The 20,121-nt window shown below is 34.7% G+C and overlaps 1 protein-coding gene across 2 annotated transcripts in view; it reads right to left on the reverse strand.

Annotated features, from left to right (window-relative positions):
* The window catches only part of LOC145276965 (protein O-linked-mannose beta-1,2-N-acetylglucosaminyltransferase 1-like), a 260,297-nt gene that overhangs the window by 176,092 nt on the left and 64,084 nt on the right, over positions 1 to 20,121 (reverse strand). Inside the window, exons 5-8 of one of the 2 annotated variants that reach the window (XM_080128507.1) lie at positions 14,500 to 14,526; positions 10,789 to 10,891; positions 6,747 to 6,805; positions 1,109 to 1,159 (exon numbers count right to left, since the gene is read on the reverse strand). In XM_080128507.1, the coding sequence (XP_079984633.1) occupies positions 1,109 to 1,159; positions 6,747 to 6,805; positions 10,789 to 10,891; positions 14,500 to 14,526 (240 nt within the window). The remainder of the gene's footprint in view (positions 1 to 1,108; positions 1,160 to 6,746; positions 6,806 to 10,788; positions 10,892 to 14,499; positions 14,527 to 20,121) is intronic. The other variant, XM_080128508.1, reaches the window with a different exon arrangement.

The raw sequence follows: 20,121 nt of genomic DNA on the forward strand, positions 1-20,121 counted from the left end.
TGTTAAAATAGATTTTAATATTCATAATCCAATGTTAAAATAGATTTTAATATTCATAATCCCATGTTAAAATAGATTTTAATATTCATAATCCAATGTTAAAATAGATTTTAATATTCATAATCCAATGTTAAAATAGATTTTAATATTCATAATCCAATGTTAAAATAGATGTTAATATTCATAATCCAATGTTAAAATAGATGTTAATATTCATAATCCAATGTCAAAATAGATTTTAATATTCATAATCCAATGTTAAAATAGATTTTAATATTCATAAGCCAATGCTAAAATAGATGTTAATATTCATAATCCAATGTTAAAATAGATTTTAATATTCATAATCCAATGTTAAAATAGATGTTAATATTCATAATCCAATGTTAAAATAGATGTTAATATTCATAATCCAATGTTAAAATAGATTTTAATATTCATAATCCAATGTTAAAATAGATGTTAATATTCATAATCCAATGTTTAAATAGATTTTAATATTCATAATCCACTGTTAAAATAGATTTTAATATTCATAATCCAATGTTAAAATAGATTTTAATATTCATAATCCAATGTTAAAATAGATTTTAATATTCATAATCCCATGTTAAAATAGATTTTAATATTCATAATCCAATGTTAAAATAGATTTTAATATTCATAATCCAATGTTAAAATAGATGTTAATATTCATAATCCCATGTTAAAATAGATGTTAATATTCATAATCCAATGTCAAAATAGATTTTAATATTCATAATCCAATGTTAAAATAGATTTTAATATTCATAATCCAATGTTAAAATAGATTTTAATATTCATAATCCAATGTTAAAATAGATGTTAATATTCATAATCCAATGTTAAAATAGATGTTAATATTCATAATCCAATGTTAAAATAGATTTTAATATTCATAATCCCATGTTAAAATAGATTTTAATATTCATAAGCCAATGCTAAAATAGATGTTAATATTCATAATCCAATGTTAAAATAGATGTTAATATTCATAAGCCAATGCTAAAATAGATGTTAATATTCATAAGCCAATGTTAAAATAGATTTTAATATTCATAATACAATAGTGAGTAAAACAACTTACCCTCAACATAAGTATCAAAATATGTTACACTGGAAACCTTTTTTGTTTTCACTGAAAAGGGAAAGAATAAATGAAAATTGTTATTTAACGAACATTAATTCAATCTTCAAATCTAGCACTCTACAGTTTTTCACCTCTTTTTTCTTTTTCACGTTACAGGTTTGAGTCTGGCTACTGCGGTGAATTTTTTTTTTCTTGCGTTCGCAATGCGTATCGTGCTATTTCGCTTAAAACAAAAGTTGTTTTGTTTTTTTTCAGCATAGGTTGCTTAATAGCCTTAGTATACCACTTTTCTCCACCCAGGAAATGCCGGGTACCCATACTAGTCTATTATATAAATCTCAAATGTCGGTTTGTGTGTGTGTTTGCATTCACACTAAAAATTTCCCTCATTCACATTGGACCGGGTTATAACCAGTACCATCTGAAAAAGCAATCCCTCAGATGCATAATGTAAAAATTAGAAAAAAGACTAATTCTGTGGTGGTCAACTGGACCATTTCTTGCAAAGGGGTCACCTTTCGCATTGTGATTTTTGCAAAGCACACATGCATAGAAAACTGGATGTTTAAAAATGTTATTTTGCAGCATCATGACGTGATAAGTCGTCGTGGTCATAACAGCTAATGCGTCAGCTTTGTTCCCTTCTTTTTCTCTTTCTGCATTTCAGGTTCGAACTAGGCTGCCGAAGCTCACTTTTTGTTTTTTACTTTTATGGTCGCACTCGCTGTTATTTTGATTGAAAGAAAAGTTATTTAGCTTCATTTATTTTTATTGGGAAGGATCTGGAGTATAGCTCCTTCTCTTTGTATCTCTTCTGCCAAAATATATGGAGAGTTTTTTTTGGGGGGGGGGATTCCTTCTTTTGTGGGGATTGCTCAATATTCTTAGTATAGCAGCTATGTCCAAACTTCATGTCCACCTGGACAACACCAGGTATCCATGCTAGTCTATTATACAAGAGGGACCTGTGTGCATGTGTCTGCTAAAACCTTTCATCATATGCATCATACAATCATCAACTTGGCATCATTATAAAGAATGATCTCTTGAACAAATAATATCTAAAAATGAGAAAAAATCGTCAATTATTTCATATAGAAATTGTTTTATTTTGAAAGTGATATCACCTCAAATTGTTTTATTTTGAAAGTGATATCACCTAAAATTGTTTTATTTTGAAAGTGATATCACCTAAAATTGTTTTATTTTGAAAATGATATCACCTAAAATAATCTCTTCCCAACTGATTTCAACATCTACCCATGCATCAACCATTGTTTTCTGAATTAGTTTAAATACAAGGATTTTCAATGTGATTTCATTATCAGCACTGTGGCCCGATGGATTAGAAGGTTGTTTCACAACCATTAGTTTTGAGGTTCACGCACTCATACTGGTGGGCATTTTTTTTTTTTTTTAAATTTTAAACAGGGTTGTTTACCAGCAGCTAATTATATTATCTCCTGCAGTCACAATTATTTTTTTCTGGATGAATTAAAGCATCATATTTAAGCGTATTTTATGACCGAGCAGCACCCCTTCCTCTCTCCCTGCTGTCACAATTTTATTTATTTATTTTTTTTCAATCAAGCAATATCGTTCCAAATTGTCATAATTTTTTTTTACAACCGGGCAATGCCACATGCCCCCCCCAACACTACTATAATCTAAATCAAAGGTCTCCAAAGTTTTCAAACAAAACGGGGGGGGGATATTTATTGTGGGTTAAAATAAAAATAAAAATGATCTTGATATGTTTTACACTGTTTTGCTGATTAGCTTTTCCTTTTAGTGAAACTGATTCTCCAAAACCTCATTCTTCTAATCATTTTCTGGACAAAAAGAAAAACCACATTATTTTCACACGTCTCCATTTTTTTTTTTCAATTTATTTTACCTGAATAATATTACATTGTTTTTTATAAGAGCTCTGCAGGCCAGATTAAAGACTTTGGCAAGCAGGACCTGGCCCATGGGCTTTAGTTTGCAGACCCCTGATCTAAATGAATAAATGCATTAGAGTTATAGTAATTTTTCTCAAAAAGTTAAAAGATCCTATTTAAAATTGAAGAATAAAATGCAGAATTATGTTTTCTATCTAAAGCCTCATCATTATCTATATTAGATGCTGTCATTGTTTGGAGGAAAGGCTGGCACTTTATTCTTTTCTTGTGTTCATCTATTTACATCAGACAATATCGATTTTGTTTGTTTTGTTTGTGAAAAAACCTGACGCGTTAGCTGTCTCGACTATCGTAACTTATGATGTTACTAACCTTCAAAATAATGTCTTTTAAATGTATATTGAGACCGCTAGGCGTATGCCTTTGCAAAAATGTTGACAATAAAAATTGACCCCTCTTTGAAAAAACAGCTCAATTGACCAGCACAGACTTAATCTTTTGGGCCAATTTTTAGATATTTGTCATCTGAGAAATTGACCTTTTCAATAATACCAATTTTGTAAAGGTCCAATGCGTCAGTCAAAAGTTTTTGGCAGACATACAAACACACACACACATTTTGCATTTTATATATTAGACTAGCCTGGGTGCCCGGTATTCTCCGGGTATTTGGAGGAGTATGTTGAGCAAAAAACACAAACAAACAAAAAAGTTGTAGTAGGCAAGCAGGCTCGAACTTGTAACGTGAAGGAGGAAAAAAATGTGAAAAAAAAAAGTGACATCTTTACGTTACATCCATTGCCAAACCGGAAGCGGCAAAGATTTAAATTAAGGCTAGTCAATCGAAAAGAGGTGATGACTTTAAAAAATATCGGCAAAAAAAGCAACCCCACTCTTTGCAAAAAAAAAGTGCGCAGTTGAGGGTGAAGGAATTAATATATTTTAGCTAATTTTTCAATATTTGTCGTCCAAAGGGTCAAGCTTCAAAACGATACCAATCTTGTGAAAATCCGTCGCCTCTGTCGAAAATTTTAGGCAGACATACAAACATACATACATTTAAACAGACAGGTGAGATTTATATATATTAGGTGAATTAACCAGATAATCAACGATCAATAACCCTTCAAACAAATTGATTTGAGTTATTTCCCTTTTTACAAATGCACATTTTCAAGATGGTAATTTGACTACATAAACACATTGTCAAACACTTGAAGTACATCCATATGAATAATTCAAATCAGTTATTGTGAACACAATCATAGAAATTACTTTTTACCTCTTACATATTAGTATTGATGTTTGTGAAATATTATATAAATATACAGAACTTTGGTCACAAGTCATGCAATAAATATCTACTGGCAACATATAATTTCTATAATAGCTGTTATTTTACGGCTTATTGCTTTATTAAAAATCTATTTCTATTATACACTAGCCGGGGTACCTAGCATTGCCTGGGTGTAAAGAGGTTTTATCGTAAGCATATTGAGCAACCCAACCTTTAAAAAAAACAGCAGCGAAAAAAAAAAATACCTGCTATAGCCAGGCTCAAACCTGCAACACTAAGAGGAAAAGGGGGTGAAAAAAGCAAACTTGTCACGTCACGGGTCTTCGATATAACATCTTTTATGCATATATCGAGATCATGAGGTTTGAATAACTTTGCAAAAATGTTGATGCAAAAACTGACCCCTACTTGGAAAAAACGACCCATTTAACGGTCAAAGAATTAATGTTTTTGGGGGGAGGGGGGTCCCCAGGCGGTGGGTAAACAAAACACTGAAAAAAAACACAAAAAAATCTAACGTAAGGCAAACGAACGATGGTAAATGTAAAACGAATGCATAGAACTGATCTCGTCATGAGAGGACGGTTTTTGCTGACCCCCTTCCCCTGTAGAAAATTGTTGATTTCAGGGTGAAAAAATTAATGTTTTTGGCCAATTTTTCGATATTTGACGTCCGGAGGGTGGAGCTTCAATATGAGACCAAGTTTGTTAATTTTTGTTCTGTCTGTCGAAAGTTTTTAGCGGACACACAAGCACACACACATACATACACACATTTTCACTTTTATATATATAGATTTCCATGTGGAAGAGAGAATTGTAGTAACATGTATAACTAGTGTCACAGGTTTTGTAAATTATGTGACAAGCAAATAAACGTTTGAATTCCAAGTAATCAAGATAACAAACACAATGGTTAAAATATAACAGCAGTTATTGAAAGATGTTTCAAGATGTTTGAAAGCCTGAATGTCAGCTGTATTTGTGTAGTGCAAGAGTTTCTTGGTGAATGAAATTTCCCTGTACTTTTTTTTTGATTTTATATGTCAGACCTTTCAGCTTGTGTGGTAATAAAACTTCTCAAATGCATTTGTAATATTAGGCTATGTAAGGTATTAACTTAAGTTTAAATCGCCTGTTCCTTTTTTCATCAGATTATTTTAATTATTAATACTTATCAAAGATATTGTGATACAAAACTATCTAAAAACACTGTCAAGCACATAAAGTACCTTTGCGTGAAATTTCATAAATGCTGGTCCAACCATTTTCAAACCATAGGGAATAAACTCTCACAGAGACACACAGCGACAAAGTTCCTTTTATATAATAGAAAAGATTTTCAAAATATAAAATACTTTTTCACAAGTTTATTTCTGTATGGTGTTCAAAACTCTGAATTGAAAGGGATACTGAAGAAAAGGTTACTATTGTTTTAATGAATGTAAAGGAGTTCATTTGAAAGTAAAGAAAGAAATACAACTCTGGGGAAGATAAATAAAAGTTTTGGGGAATTTGCTTTTGTATTTCCTTCAATATTTTTTGTTTTTCAGTTTCTTCAAGCTGGGGAATAGGAATGCCAGACATTCACCCGCTATCTCATACATTCCAGCTGAGGGGTCTTTTTAAGATTCTAACTATCCCTTTAAGTGTAATTGTTTGAAGGTCTCTTGCACTTAGTCCACCGGATATATTTACCAGGTAGTTTTGAAATTCTTAGAGGGGCTGTTTCGGGTTTTTCGTTGTTAACTGCTAGTGGTGAAAAACCTATAGAGGAATCATTCAACAAAGGAAATCCTGATACTAAAGTGGATGCCTGTTGAGGTGTCATGGGCACAGATAGTTTGGATGGCTAAACAGATGAGTGGTGGTGTGATTCTTGCTGTGCTTCTGAAGTGGTGCATTGATCATTCTTAAACTGTTTGTGACAGGTTATTTTTGACAGGTGGAACACTTCTTTTGCCTGGAAAGAAATGGAAGAATATCTCCTTCCAAGTCTCTGTCCTTTATTTCTGTTTGGCATGTGTGTAACGTTTATACAAACAATATTTGCAATGGCTGAGGAATGTCTTGAATAGCTGTTACATTTGCAGGATGAATTTTAAATCTATAAATATTGATATCTTTTTCATAAAAAGTAGTCACATTTTGATTTAATCAAATAAAAAGGATAGTTAAGTAAATAAAAAATGCCCCATTTTGTATTGATAATAGAAAGTGAAATAGAATATAAATAATATAGAATTAATATATAATTAATATAGAATTAATAACCAAAAATTGGTAAGCACAGATTATAGTAATAACATTAAGCTTTAACAATGAAACCTTCTCATTTCAACACTTTATTTTAGTTGTTTAAATAACAGATTTACTTACCTTATAAATATTTATGAAAATCAAACTTTTTTAATTAAAAAACTTGTTTACTTACCATCGACAAAAACTGCATTGATTCCCCGGTGAATGTTCTTGATCCGAGGACTTATCAATCTGATGAAACAAAGGAATTCTGACATAAATGAAATGTTTAAATTTTATAAAAAAAAAAAAATTGGGGATTTTAAATTAAAAAAATATTCATGTCTAATGTTCAAAGTACTGTTAAGTGTTTCCCTTTGATTGTGCTTGAAAGGTGCCAGGGAGTATTAAGAACTCACTGTGTCAGACCTCTCCTGTAAAGCTTATACAAAATGAAGAATCTAGTAATCAATGCTCCTATCTGAAAAATAGAATAAGAACCAAATATCTTTTGTGTTTTTTATAATGTACATTGTTTTCTTATATAATTGTAAATGGTAAGTAAATATGCAAACCATACTTGGTCTTGACTTTTTTTTCTGATAATGGTTGGATTATGTTTAATGTGTAGGGATGACAGAGTTACCTCCCTTCACACGTATTCACTTTTTAATATCAGGTTGACAAGAAAGTTCTTGAAGTTTTTAATTTTTAAATTCAGATGAACATATCTCGACTCAAATAAAAATTTATTAATCGAAATAAGCACCGTCAGAATCAACACACGTTTGCCAATGCAAAACAAGTGTATTTATGCTCGTAACATAAAAACCTTGTGTTCTGGTGGCAATGAAGTGGCTAACGGTATTTTTAATATCGCTTAGATTTTTTAAGCATTTTTCTCACACAGAAAGTTGTCTAGATCTTGAAATAGCGGTAGTCGGTAGGTGAGAAGATGAGGCAAAGCTTTGTAGTCCAATTTGTTCAACTTCTGAAGGGTCGCTTTAGCAACGTGCAATCGAATATTGTCATAGAAGAGAATTGGACCATTTTTGTTGAGTAATACTGGGTGTTGTTGTTGAAATTTCTGATGCATTTCATCCATTTGTTGACACTACTTTTCCATCATAATGGTTTTGCCTGCATTCAAAAAACTAATGAATGAGACAGGTTGGAGATCACCAGTCAGCACAACCTTTTTTGGTACAACTCTAGCTTTGGCAACTGTTGTGGAGCTTTGTTGGCATCTAACCACTGATCTGAACATTGCCGATTGTTGTAAAGAACTCACTTTTCATTGCAAGTCACAACCCAGTCAAGAAACAGGTCGTTCTTGTTGCGTAAATTAAGAGAAGATGACACCTCATAACAGTGTTTCTTTTGTTTATCATGTTCAATTCATGAGGTACCCATTTATCTAGATTTTGTCTTACCAATCTCGCTTACATGGTTGGAAATTGTTATATATGTTCCGTCTAATTCAGGCCAACATAAAATTTCTTAAACCACCATTGTGCTGTGCGTTCACTAATGGTTCCTGGGCCAAACGCTTTGTTGATATCGCGAGCTGTTTCAGCAGCTTTTCAGCCTAGCTTGAATTGAAATAAGAAAATTGTGCGAATTTGCTTTTTTCCATCTTATATTCAATGTTCTGAAAAGTAGACATAATTGTTTTAAAACGATTGTAATTCATATGATTAGATAGAGCATAAAGCACTCTTTAAAATGACATATAAACTAAAGGTATTATAAGAAAAACATATTAGAAAATACATCATTTTAAATAAGAATTAAAAATTCTGCAAGAACTTTCTTCTCAAACTAATATTTAGAGCTGTGCTCTCTTGAGAAAAAAGGTCAGGTTTTAAGCTAAAGAGACATGTGACCTTGTCATCGTTCTTGCAAGATTCAGTAATCTCCCTGGTTTTCACTTTCTGTTGGCTGTTCCCAGAGAAAAACAACCCCTATAACAGATGCTTAGGAAGTTCTATTTCATTTTCTAGTTACACTGTACAAGGGAATATAAAATGTCCCCATTTTAACAAATGCATGAAATTGTTAATAAAATAATGTATATAGCAGAACCTATGGAAATTCCACTGTGGTCGAAAATGTTTAAAAACAAATGAACAAAAAAAAAATGAATAAAACAACGAATTTAAAATGATTTGTTAGCAAATTCTTTTTTAGCCCTTTAAAGCTAGAAAGAATTGATTAAAAAAAGATTTAGGATGGACATTTAGGAAATCCCCCACCCCCGGCCTCTAAATTCCACAATTTATACTTTTTTTTCTCTTTTTCATGTTAATCTCATTGATTACAAACTTAAGTTTCAGATTAAAAATAAATGTTGAAAAAAATAATTTTTCTGACTTTTATCATCCGGGTTTATAATGTTCTACTAAATTGAACACATACTTCATGACCATCAGAGAAAAATAATGCAACTCTCTTACGCGACCGGTGTTAAATTTCATCTAAAATAAGGAGTTAAAGTAAAATTTTTATCTGAATAGACATAGCATGTTCACAAGAACATAACTTATTGATCGCAAAAAGATGTCTTGTCTGTGCATACTGTAACACATTTTTTTTTCCGTAAAATTTTGAAAAATTTCCATTTTTTTTTAGCTGGAATTTTCTCATAGTTAGGATTTTTTCCAGCAAGATGAAAGTTTGTAATCGATGAAATTAATGTGAAAAAAGAAAAAAAAAGGTGTAAATTGTGGAATTAAGAGGGTGGGGAAAACCTAGCTCCCCAAAATGGGGCACTCTGGATAGGAACAAAAATAAAAACTGCCTCGGTCTAGAAGGAATTTTCTTCCACTGACCGAGGACAGAAAAATAAAGTGTAGTATCAGAACAGATACTACACTTTGCTCCCAGCCAAAAGGCCACCTGACATGTTTATGAAGAAACTGAAATGTATTCTGATGAGATAAATTTTGGATTTTTTTTTAATATGATTTTTTTAAACTTTAGATTTGTGCAAAATGAATGGCTGATCCCCAAAATGTATAAACATTTTGATCCCTCCCCTTAACTTTAAAATTCACCAAAATTCAGGAAATCAACCAATTTTAATGAAATTATCAGCATTTATTAAATAAGATCACGGAATATAATGGACCCATTATTTTTTTAATCTTTGTTAGAATTATTATTTTATTTAAACAAAAAATACCTCGACTAAAGTACTAAGAAAAAACGCATGAATTTATTTTTGCCTTTTTCTTATCAAAATGAAACATCATATAGGTTAACAATAACAAATTTTATACTTATGCATAAAAGGTACTGCACTGAAATAATAACATTATTCTTTAGAAAGCCATTCTAAAGATTGGAGGGAATGTGTTTTGTAAGTATTTTCTGTACTTTAACCATTCAATGTAATAAACAAAAATATCATAAAAATTGAGTTTAACTCGAAAATACTAATTTAAAAATAGCAATTGTAAGATAGATGCATAAGCACCAGAAATTTTGTTTTTTTAATAGTTAAATATTTCAGTAACATTACAAAAAAAGTCTTTTAAAGTCTGTGTTAATGAAATCAATATAACTTGAAAAAAAAGTCTGTATTTTCACCTAACAATTTAATAAACAAAAGATGCTGTAAAAATTGAATTTAATTTAAAAATGTCATTTTAAAATTATGCATTAATAAATGCTTGTATTATTTCATTACACATTTTCAATGTTATTTTATGACATTATGGTTAAAGGCATTGATTATTAATCATTTTTAAGTAACAGTCTTCCAGGGCATTAATAGCTAAAAAATAACAGAAAATGATTTAAAATTTTGAATAAACAGACAAAATGCCATTGAAACTATGTTTCAGATGCAAATATTTTCTTACACATCATTAGATTTATTTTATTTTTTTAAATTTCTTATTACAAAAAAAACTTTATCTAATCACAAGTGTTTTGCTATCTGAAATTAATAAGAAAAAAAGTCAAATTTAAAATAATTCCAGTGATTATAAATATTTGCATCTTAAATGTGCTTTCCAAAACATTTTGTTTATTTGTTTAAAATTTCTTAAAGATGCATCTAAGAGCTTTTTTGCAAGATCTCATTTCAAAGAAATAAACAAAGAAAAGAAAAAAAAAAAAAGAAAAAAGAAAAAATAAGGAAAAAGGAAAAGGAAAAATAGAAAAAAGAAAAAGAAAAAAGAAAAAGAGAAAAAAGAATAAAAGAAAGCAAGATAAATGAAAATACATACTCTTCATTGTTGAAGCAGATAATAGGACCAGATTTGAGACCATCTCCTGATTTGACATAGAATGAAAACTGGCTCCGGGGGCAATCCACAATGCACTTATCCCCTATACAAATCAGACAATGTGTATACCATTACATATGATTATGTGAAAATAAGTCTATGTAAAAAAATTAAGACACATAAATTGATATTTGTTTGTTTTGTTTTCTGCCATATCAACCTTTTTTTTTTTTTCAAAGTTATTTTAATCTTTTTATTATTACTTTTATTCAACCTAAACAAGACATAAAGGGGCTAGATTTAGAGGGGTATCCTACTTGTAAAGTTGTACAGCAAGGTATTTGTACACATTACATTTAAATGTCCAATTTAGTATAATCGTAAAACAGATAGTAAGCAGACATAAGATTTCAAAGGCAATCGGTTACTGGAAATAAATTATTAGAGTAAAAAGTTTCCCAACGTCAGGAGACCTCAACAGTGAAGATGTGGGATTTCACTATTAGTCAGGTTTGTTGGGGGTATTTATATTGAAAGGTAGAAGCACAGTAAGTTCATCAGTGCAAACTGCCTTGCAAAACAAGCACAGGAATTGAACAATGACTGGAGCTTGTTAAACAGTGTTAGATCTATTAGATTAGAGATGCTTTTTGTAACCTTTCCAAGTGGATGAGTAACAGTTGGTGCATAACAATACTCCATGCACTGGTGAATGGTGGTTTTTTTAGAATGCCAAATCTAGTTATTTTGGTAATATTATTTATGCTTCAAGTTTTTAAAATCTTCTGATATTTATTATTGCCTTAAATATGTTTTGTAGATGAATATCTATGGATATATTTATTTTGCATTAAGATTATTTTATTAAATATGTGGGCGACTATTTGGGAATTTCAAATGCCACATGTCTGAAAATAGAGACATCTCTCAGATAATTTATTTAATATGTTTAGCATACTGAAGGTATTACCCAGCTCTCCTCAGCTATAGGTAAATATATAGTAAACTAAACGGTAATTTATTAATTTAATGGCATAAATTATTTACAATTAAATCAGTCCGCATTGATTCTAAATAATTTTAGTAAATGAAATTGTACTAAATTAGTTTGTTATAGCAAGCAGAATTGAATCAGTGAATAAAATGTAGAAATTTTGGAAAAAATATGATAATACAGGATGACTCAAAAAAAACGGGCCCCAACTCTAATTAGGCCCTGTTTCTTAGTGTTTTGTCCGAATGAAATGAAACTTTAGTCATAACTAGTTTATTATATTCAAAACATCACATCAAAACACAAGGGTCTTTGGCCTTTCTTTCTCCGTTCTACAGCATATGTTCTAGATGACCTCCATTTAGCTTTTGTTTTTTTATGGGTCACCCTGTATTTAGCAAGAAAAAAGGGAGATAAGTAAATTCTATATGTCATCAATGAAGATGACCATTTCACCCTTTCCTTTCTTTAAAGAAAAAGGAATAAAAAAATAAAAAGAATGTGTAACGAAACAGATTAACAAGTACAGTGAAAACAGAGTGTGACATATACCTTGTGTTATTTTTGCTGTGTAATAATTGTCGAAATGAAATGTAGTGATGATTCAATGCAGTGGTGGGATTCAAGCGATTTGCAACAATACTCGGTACTTGTACAGTTTAATCAAGACATTAAAAAATGAAAATATCAAAAAAAGGTTATATTGTATGTAATCATTATGGAACGAAGTTCTCCGGAAAAAAATTTCACTTAATTTTATCAAGTTTTTATTTTACAGCGAAAAAACAATTTATGATACAGAGTAAAAGGTTCGATTTTTAGGAAGAAAACCTAGTAATAAAGATGGGGAGGGAGTGTCGGTGCTTCAACTGGAATTATCTCCCCATGGCATGTTCAAAAAATTTAATAATGGCTGACTTCAACGCGCTCTCATAAAAACGTGTTTTTCTGCTGTAAAATAAAAACTACTTGATCAAATTAAATTACATTTTTTTTTTGGATATCTTCATTCCAAAACGGATATGTACAATATAACCTTTTTTCGATATTTTAATTTTTTAATGTCTTGATTAAACGGTACAAGTACCCAATACTCTTATCAATGATATGAAAGTTCATAAAACCAGTTCCTGAATTGTATTTTGGCCTTTATGTTTTGTTTAATTAAAGTTTCATTGGATATAATGCATATGTATATAATGTATACCTGAAATAGTGGTAAAAATTTGATAAATCTATAATATTATTTCTCTGAGTCAATCTGCATTTATTGGAAAAATTGGATATTTAAATAGAAATATATTGATCATAAGTTACCTCAAGAGTTTCCTACAGATGAACATAAAATTGGTTTGAAGATTCAAAATTTAACAATTATTATCTAGGTTTTTTACTAGAATCATCAATATTTTCAATGGATAATAGGTGTAAAATAAATGTGCCGATTTAAATGTATGCAAAATGACATCACTGGTAAAAAAACAAGACTTTAAAAAAACGAACGATCACGGGAGAAAGGTGGAACACGGAATGAGATCTCGTGAGAGGCATGGAGAACGTTCTAGATCACATGGGTGTCGTCAGAGCTATAACAATGAGGAAATAAATGTTGTTGTTACAAGGAACAATCAAGTTAGAGTTATTTCCTCTTCTTTGTCTTGGTCTCCTTTGCGGTTGAAACTGCACATAAAGTGAGTTAGTCCGCTGACAATGTCACATAGGTTATTATGTGGATAACGATGTCGACTGATGAGTTGGCTGTACTAAGTTTGAATCCACTTAGTTCTATCACCACTTTCACTTATGCATTAACATTAGCAACATGAACCCTCCAGTTTCTTGCTTGGGTGGGGAGGGGACAGTGCCAACAACAAAATCAAGCCATGCTGATTCATACAAAGTGACTTTACTACTAAATTTTTAATACAGAAAATAATATCAAAGAAATTAATTAAAAGAATTGTATTATAGAATATCTCTCATAAATTGTATTTCTGTGATGTCATTCCTTCGAACAAGACATCTATAAGGTAACTCCAATTGGTATTTAGACAGATATGCAAAATCTAAATGGTGACCATATCAGCTGGCCTGATAAGCATAAAAGAATAATTAAACGTTTCAGAAATAAAACACGTTACTCATTTCTTATTAAAAGTAAATACATTTTCAAAGAGAAGTGACACTTGTTTAGAAAGTAATTTTTATTGGAAATTACTATATATCCAGGCTGTATATTAGTTGAGTGAGTTAAACATAATTTGTTTTCGGCTAGTAGTATGTGTCTAGGTGATATCATAATAACAAAAAGTAGTCTGAGTGGTTTTATGTGGATTCCACATGTGAACCAAGTTTTAATCATTATTTTGTTGTCTTAAAACTATTTAAATGGTACTTTTAAGTTGAAAAATCTAGACATCCTGTTGAAACATTAAGATAAAAAAAAAGTGGTATTACTGCTTTCTTTTATCAGTTGTTGAACAAGTCTTATACATATTCCTTGGAGTGAGAAGGGAACATTTAGATAAAAAAAAAAATTCTTACAATTCATATAATGAAAAATGTAAAATAAGAAAACTGTTGGGTAAAAACATTGAATCCCACAATGGATTAGAAGCAGCGTAGGGTTTTATAAGGACAACTAATTAAAATTGATATTAATCTTGTGGGGGTGTTAAATTTTAAAGGTGGAAAGCAGTTTGTTTGAATTCACTCACTGTGAGACTTCTTCACATGCAATGATCCTTTTGAAATGAAAAATAATAAAACTTTAAGATTATTTTAATACAAAACATTTGATTAAAACAAATACAAATTGCACAGACAAAAAATAAGCAATAAAAAAGATTACACTCAGAGAATTTTCTAAATGTAATATAAAAACATTGTAACACAATACATCAAAACATTTTTCCAAATACTATATCATTGTTTTAATTCAAATTAAAAGGGATGAATATTGTAAAAAATTAAGAGTAATATAAAATAAACAAAAGCAACAAATTCAGTTCAGAAGTAAAATTGTGCCAATATATATATTTTTTTAAATGTTGGCCAGATTTGTTTTGATATTTCTATAAGATAGCACCTATATTAGTCCAGATATTTTCAATTGTGATTTATGGAATCAACTAAAAATTGCAAAGACATTGTCAAACAGTTAATTAGTGTAAAAGAAACAACTTGTTTATTTTTTCTTGACTTAAGATTAAGGTCTGTAGCAGAAGTAGCAATAACTAAAATGAGGGGAAAAAGAGCTTACCTCGGGTACGTCTGTTATGTCACCGGTTGGGGGGGGAAAAAGAGAATTCCAAGATGGCGTCCGGGGGGTTTATTAGCGTTTACCCCATGCAACTCTCGGAAAATCACGTTTCTTTCTCATGTGATTATGCAAATGGATAATTCCCGGCCACTATAAAAGCAGGAGGCTAGAGACGAGTCGGCAGTGTCCTGCAAATTGTGTGTGTGGGTGTTTCTGGCGATTGGAGTGTGTCTTCTTTTACCACGGTTATCACGGACAGGAATTCCCTCTCTTCTGGAGGTGGGCGATATTGACTATTTTGAAGTTGTACTGTTGCTGACAGAACATTTATTTTTTTTTTTTTGCCTACTACATTTTTGTTTCAAGCTATTTCGGCCCGAATATGGCGAAGGTGCGGATAAGCAGTGATATTATCAAGCCGTTCTCTGGCGAGAGAGACGTTGTAGCGTGGCTGAAAAAAGTGAGACTTGTCGCACAACTTCAGCAGGTGGATGACGTAGCGAGTCTGCTACCTTTATACCTGGAAGGCGATGCGCTGGCCCTCTACATGGAAATGGAGGAGGACGATCAAAAGAAAATAGACCAGATTGAGGCTCGATTAAAGGAGGCATTTACTGATGACGCGTTTGCAGCATATAGAAAAATAACTATGGTTAGATGGGCTGGTGAACGTGTGGATGTGTACGCCAACAAAATCAGGCAGTTGGTTGGATTGGCCGGATCCACAGGAGAAAGCTTAGAGAGACTCACAAAATTAATTTTTGTCACTGGATTCCCTGACACCATCTCAATTGCTCTTCAACAGGTGCCGAACATCAAAGCCCTGACCATGGGGGAGCTAATGTCGAGAGCGAGAATTTTGACGACAACTGGCGAACAAAATCAGGATGTGGTTGCGGCCACACGCTCACCCAACAACAGGGCCCAGAATAATCCTGTTAACGTGACCTGTTTCAAATGCAATGTTAAAGGCCACCTTGCAAGGGACTGTCGAAAACGTGGAACACGGTGTTACCGTTGCGGTGAGAGTGGACACTGGGCTCGGAACTGCTTGGGAAACGAGCAAGGGGAGGATGCATAAGCGCCAGTCTCCTTCCCAACCAAGATGTGAACACGATGCTCCCGGTGATAAGCATCCATGTTGACGGGACGCGATGTTTGGCGCTTATTGATACAGGATGCTCCAGGACAATTTTACATGCAGACCGGTGCCGGTCTTGGAGAAATACAAACGTAAATGTCAACACAATTGGTGGAATGTCCCATGCGTGCTGCGGTGTTGGAACGGTCTCTGTATCCACTGATGAAGGTGTGTCTGCCAGAGTCGATGTGTTGGTGGTGCATGGCAAGCCACTGGGATTTGACTTGCTTCTAGGGATCGACGCCATAAAAGCTCTAGGAGGTGTCGTTGTCAAGCCTACAGGATCAGTGCGGCTGGGCGCCCGGAAAAGTATTAAATGCACAGCCATTTCTATCGATGAACCAGATTTCACTGCTACCTTTGACCATCAAAACCGAACGTGGACCGCATCATGGAAATGGTCTGTGGACCACCCCCCTGAAAGGCTGCATAATCGAGTGTCAGAGTACCCAGTGCCAGCAGAAATTCGTGAAGAATACACGCAGGAGCTCCACACCTGGATAGATAATGGTTGGCTCGTGCCATACCCAGAGGATAAATTGGGACCCCTCTGATGGCTGTGATACAGCAGAACAAAGCCAAAGTGCGCCCGGTGATGGACTACCGGGAGCTAAATCATTACGTAGACGCATTTACGGCCAACGCAGATGTTTGTGCGGCTAAGCTGCGTGAGTGGAGACAAAAAGGTGCTAACGTGTCTCTACTGGACCTCAGAAGAGCATACCTACAAGTCCGGGTCCATGAGACACTGTGGCCATACCAGACTGTGGAAATCGATGGGAAAAAATACTGTCTGACCCGTCTGGGGTTTGGTTTGAATGTGGCTCCCTTGATAATGAGAGCAATTGTCAGCGAAGTACTATCTCAGGAAGAAGTTATAAGCCGCGCAGCATCTGCTTACATTGATGACATTTTTGTCAATGAAGACGTGGTGCCCGCGACCCGTGTGAGAGAACACCTCGCGCAGTTCGGGTTGGAGTGCAAGAACCCGGAGCAGTTGAAGGACGGTGCACGGGTGCTGGGATTGGCAGTCAGGATGGAACGCAATGAGCTGCGGTGGAAGCGAGGAAATGCAATTCCGGAGGCTCCCAGTATTGTTACGCGACGAACAATCTTTTCCCTGTGTGGTCGACTTGTCGGGCACTTTCCGGTGTGCGGTTGGCTTCGTGTGGCTTGCAGAATACTCAGAAGGAGAGTAAGTTCGGTAACGAAGGGCTGGGATGATGAAGCAAGGGACGCCGTACTACATCGTATGATGTTCGAAACCTTAAAATCTGCGCAGCAGAACGATCCGGCACAGGGAAATTGGTGTGTGGACGGCAAAGAGCTGAATGTATGGGTCGATGCTAGCTCCCTAGCAATTGGGGCAGCCTTGGAGATGTGTGAAACTGTGTTGGAAGATGCATGTTGGCTGTGACCTGAAGATGACTCAACATATCAACTTGGCTGAGCTGGATGCCGTATTGAAAGGCATCAATTTGGCTCTCCAGTGGCAGAGCAAGGTGCTACACATAGACAGATTCTGTTTGCGTATACCATTGGGTCTTGGACACGCTAACTGGAAAGGCGCGAGTACGCACCAAAGCAGCAAGCGAGATGCTTATTAGGAGGCGATTAAGCACTCTTAAGGAGCTCGTGAAAGAGTACGGGCTGACAGTGGATGTGACGCTGGTTCCATCAGCACGAAACATTGCTGACCGACTGACACGAGTGCCACAGCGGTGGTTTGAGGCAATGAAAAAGAAAAACGGTCTTGACCCAGTGATAGGCGCAGTCCACACAGACGAGCTGGATGAGAGTCAAATCATGGCTATTCACAAAGATAGTGGACATCCGGGGGTGCGACGCACTACCTACTTTGTCAGGAGAAGATGTCCAACCACGACAAAAGCAACTGTCAGAACGGTCATACAGAAATGCGAGGAATGTCAGTCCATTGACCCAGCGCCAGTCAGGTGGGAAAAGGGAAAGCTGGAAGTTAACGAGAATTGGCAGAGAATTGGAATGGATATCACGCATTATGGCACCTTCCATTTTTTAACTTTAACAGACTGTGGTCCATCGCGTTTCTCCATTTGGAGGAAATTGGCAAGACAGGACTCGGCAAGCGTGATTCATCAGTTGGAGGCAGTATTCCTCGAGCATGGCGTGCTGCATGAACTCCTTTTAGACAATGACACAGCTTTCTGCAGCAATATGTTCCAAGCATTTGCATGTAAATGGGGAGTTCACTTGCGATTCCGTTGTGCATACGCTCCAGCCGGGAATGGCATAGCGGAGCGATGTCACCGTACAGTGAAACGAATAGCGGCTAGAATGTGTTGTCCCATACAGGAGGCTGTCTACTGGTATAACATCACACCAAACGACACATCTCCCTCCACTGCGCCTGCCAACAGGATTTATCAATACAAAGTTCGAGTAAAGGAGACCAATCTCGCAACTGCGTCCCCAGGTCCCAAGAACAGCTTTTACCAGGTTGGAGATCGCGTATGGGTCAAAAGACCGCAAAATCGATGTACCACGAGGTTCGGCAAGGGTGAGGTGACCAAGGTGATCAGCCCTCAGTCGATTTTGGTGGACGGTGTGCCTCGTCACGTGAAGGATTTGCGCCCTCGCCATTATGTTGTTACATCGGAGGAAGAGGGAGACTCAGACAGTATGATGTCTTCTGAAAAGACAGAGAGTATGATGCAGGACGACGGAGAGGATTTTGAGCCATATAATGTACATACTGAAGAAGCGGAGGAAGGACCACCCGTCTTGCCTTTACGAAGGAGTACCCGACAGAGACGAATACTGCCCCCCTGCCCTGATTGTGAAACACCGCCTATGGAGCAGACTGGTGGCAATAATGGCGATGAGGAGGATGGCAGGGAGGAAGTGCTGCCTCCGGTTCTTCGGAGAAGTACCAGACAGAGACGACTGCCCCCCTGCCCCGTTTGTGATCATGAGATCAGGGGGGAGTGTAGCAGAAGTAGCAATAACTAAAATGAGGGGAAAAAGAGCTTACCTCGGGTACGTCTGTTGTGTCACTGGTTGGGGGGAAAAGAAAATTCCAAGATGGCGTCCGGGGGTTTTTATTAGCGTTTACCCCATGCAACTCTCGGAAAATCACGTTTCTTTCTCATGTGATTATGCAAATGGATAATTCCCGGCCACTATAAAAGCAGGAGGCAGTGTCCTGCAAATTGTGTGTGTGGGTGTTTCTGGCGATTGGAGTGTGTTTTCTTTTACCATGGTTATCACGGACAGGAATTCCCTCTCTTCTGGAGGTGGGCGATATTGACTATTTTGAAGTTGTACTGTTGCTGACAGAACATTTATTTATTTTTTTTTTTGCCTACTACATTTTTGTTTCAAGGTCAATTTATTAAGTGTCAATAATGCAGTTAACACAGTACTGAGTTGAACACAACTTGTTTGTGCCAAGGAGTGCAAAGGGGTCAACAAAGATTATTGGTGACATAGATCAGACCCAGAATTTCCATTGACAGGGTGTGCACCTGCGTTGTGAGACAGGTCAGTGAGTGTATTTTGGGTGCAAGCTGGTTAATGGGAATTACAGCCAGTCACACACACATATACACAAAATAAATAAAAATAAAAGGAGTACAGTTAAGTAAGAGTTGACTTTGTGAATCTACAGCCCACCGTTTCAGAGTCGAGTAGAAAATGAACGTTCTCATAGAGTAACGAGGGGCAGCTATGTATGGAAGATGAATCTATAGAAGAATTGCCACCCTCCTTCAAAGGACAGGTAGAGAACAGGCACTACATTCAACGGCAAGACATATAAAGTCCTAATTGTCCAGAGAATAAGCCTTGCATTGCTGTTATGAGCTTTTTGTTCTAGGTGAGCCAATATGGTCAAGAGATGTGATGAAAATATAAAAAGATACTTTCTGCTTTTGACACCATTCTTTCCTCCATCTT

This window comes from Euprymna scolopes, chromosome 5 (assembly GCF_053919585.1).
Source record: "Euprymna scolopes isolate OS-2025 chromosome 5, ASM5391958v1, whole genome shotgun sequence".
Classification (NCBI taxonomy): Eukaryota; Metazoa; Mollusca; class Cephalopoda; order Sepiida; family Sepiolidae; genus Euprymna; species Euprymna scolopes.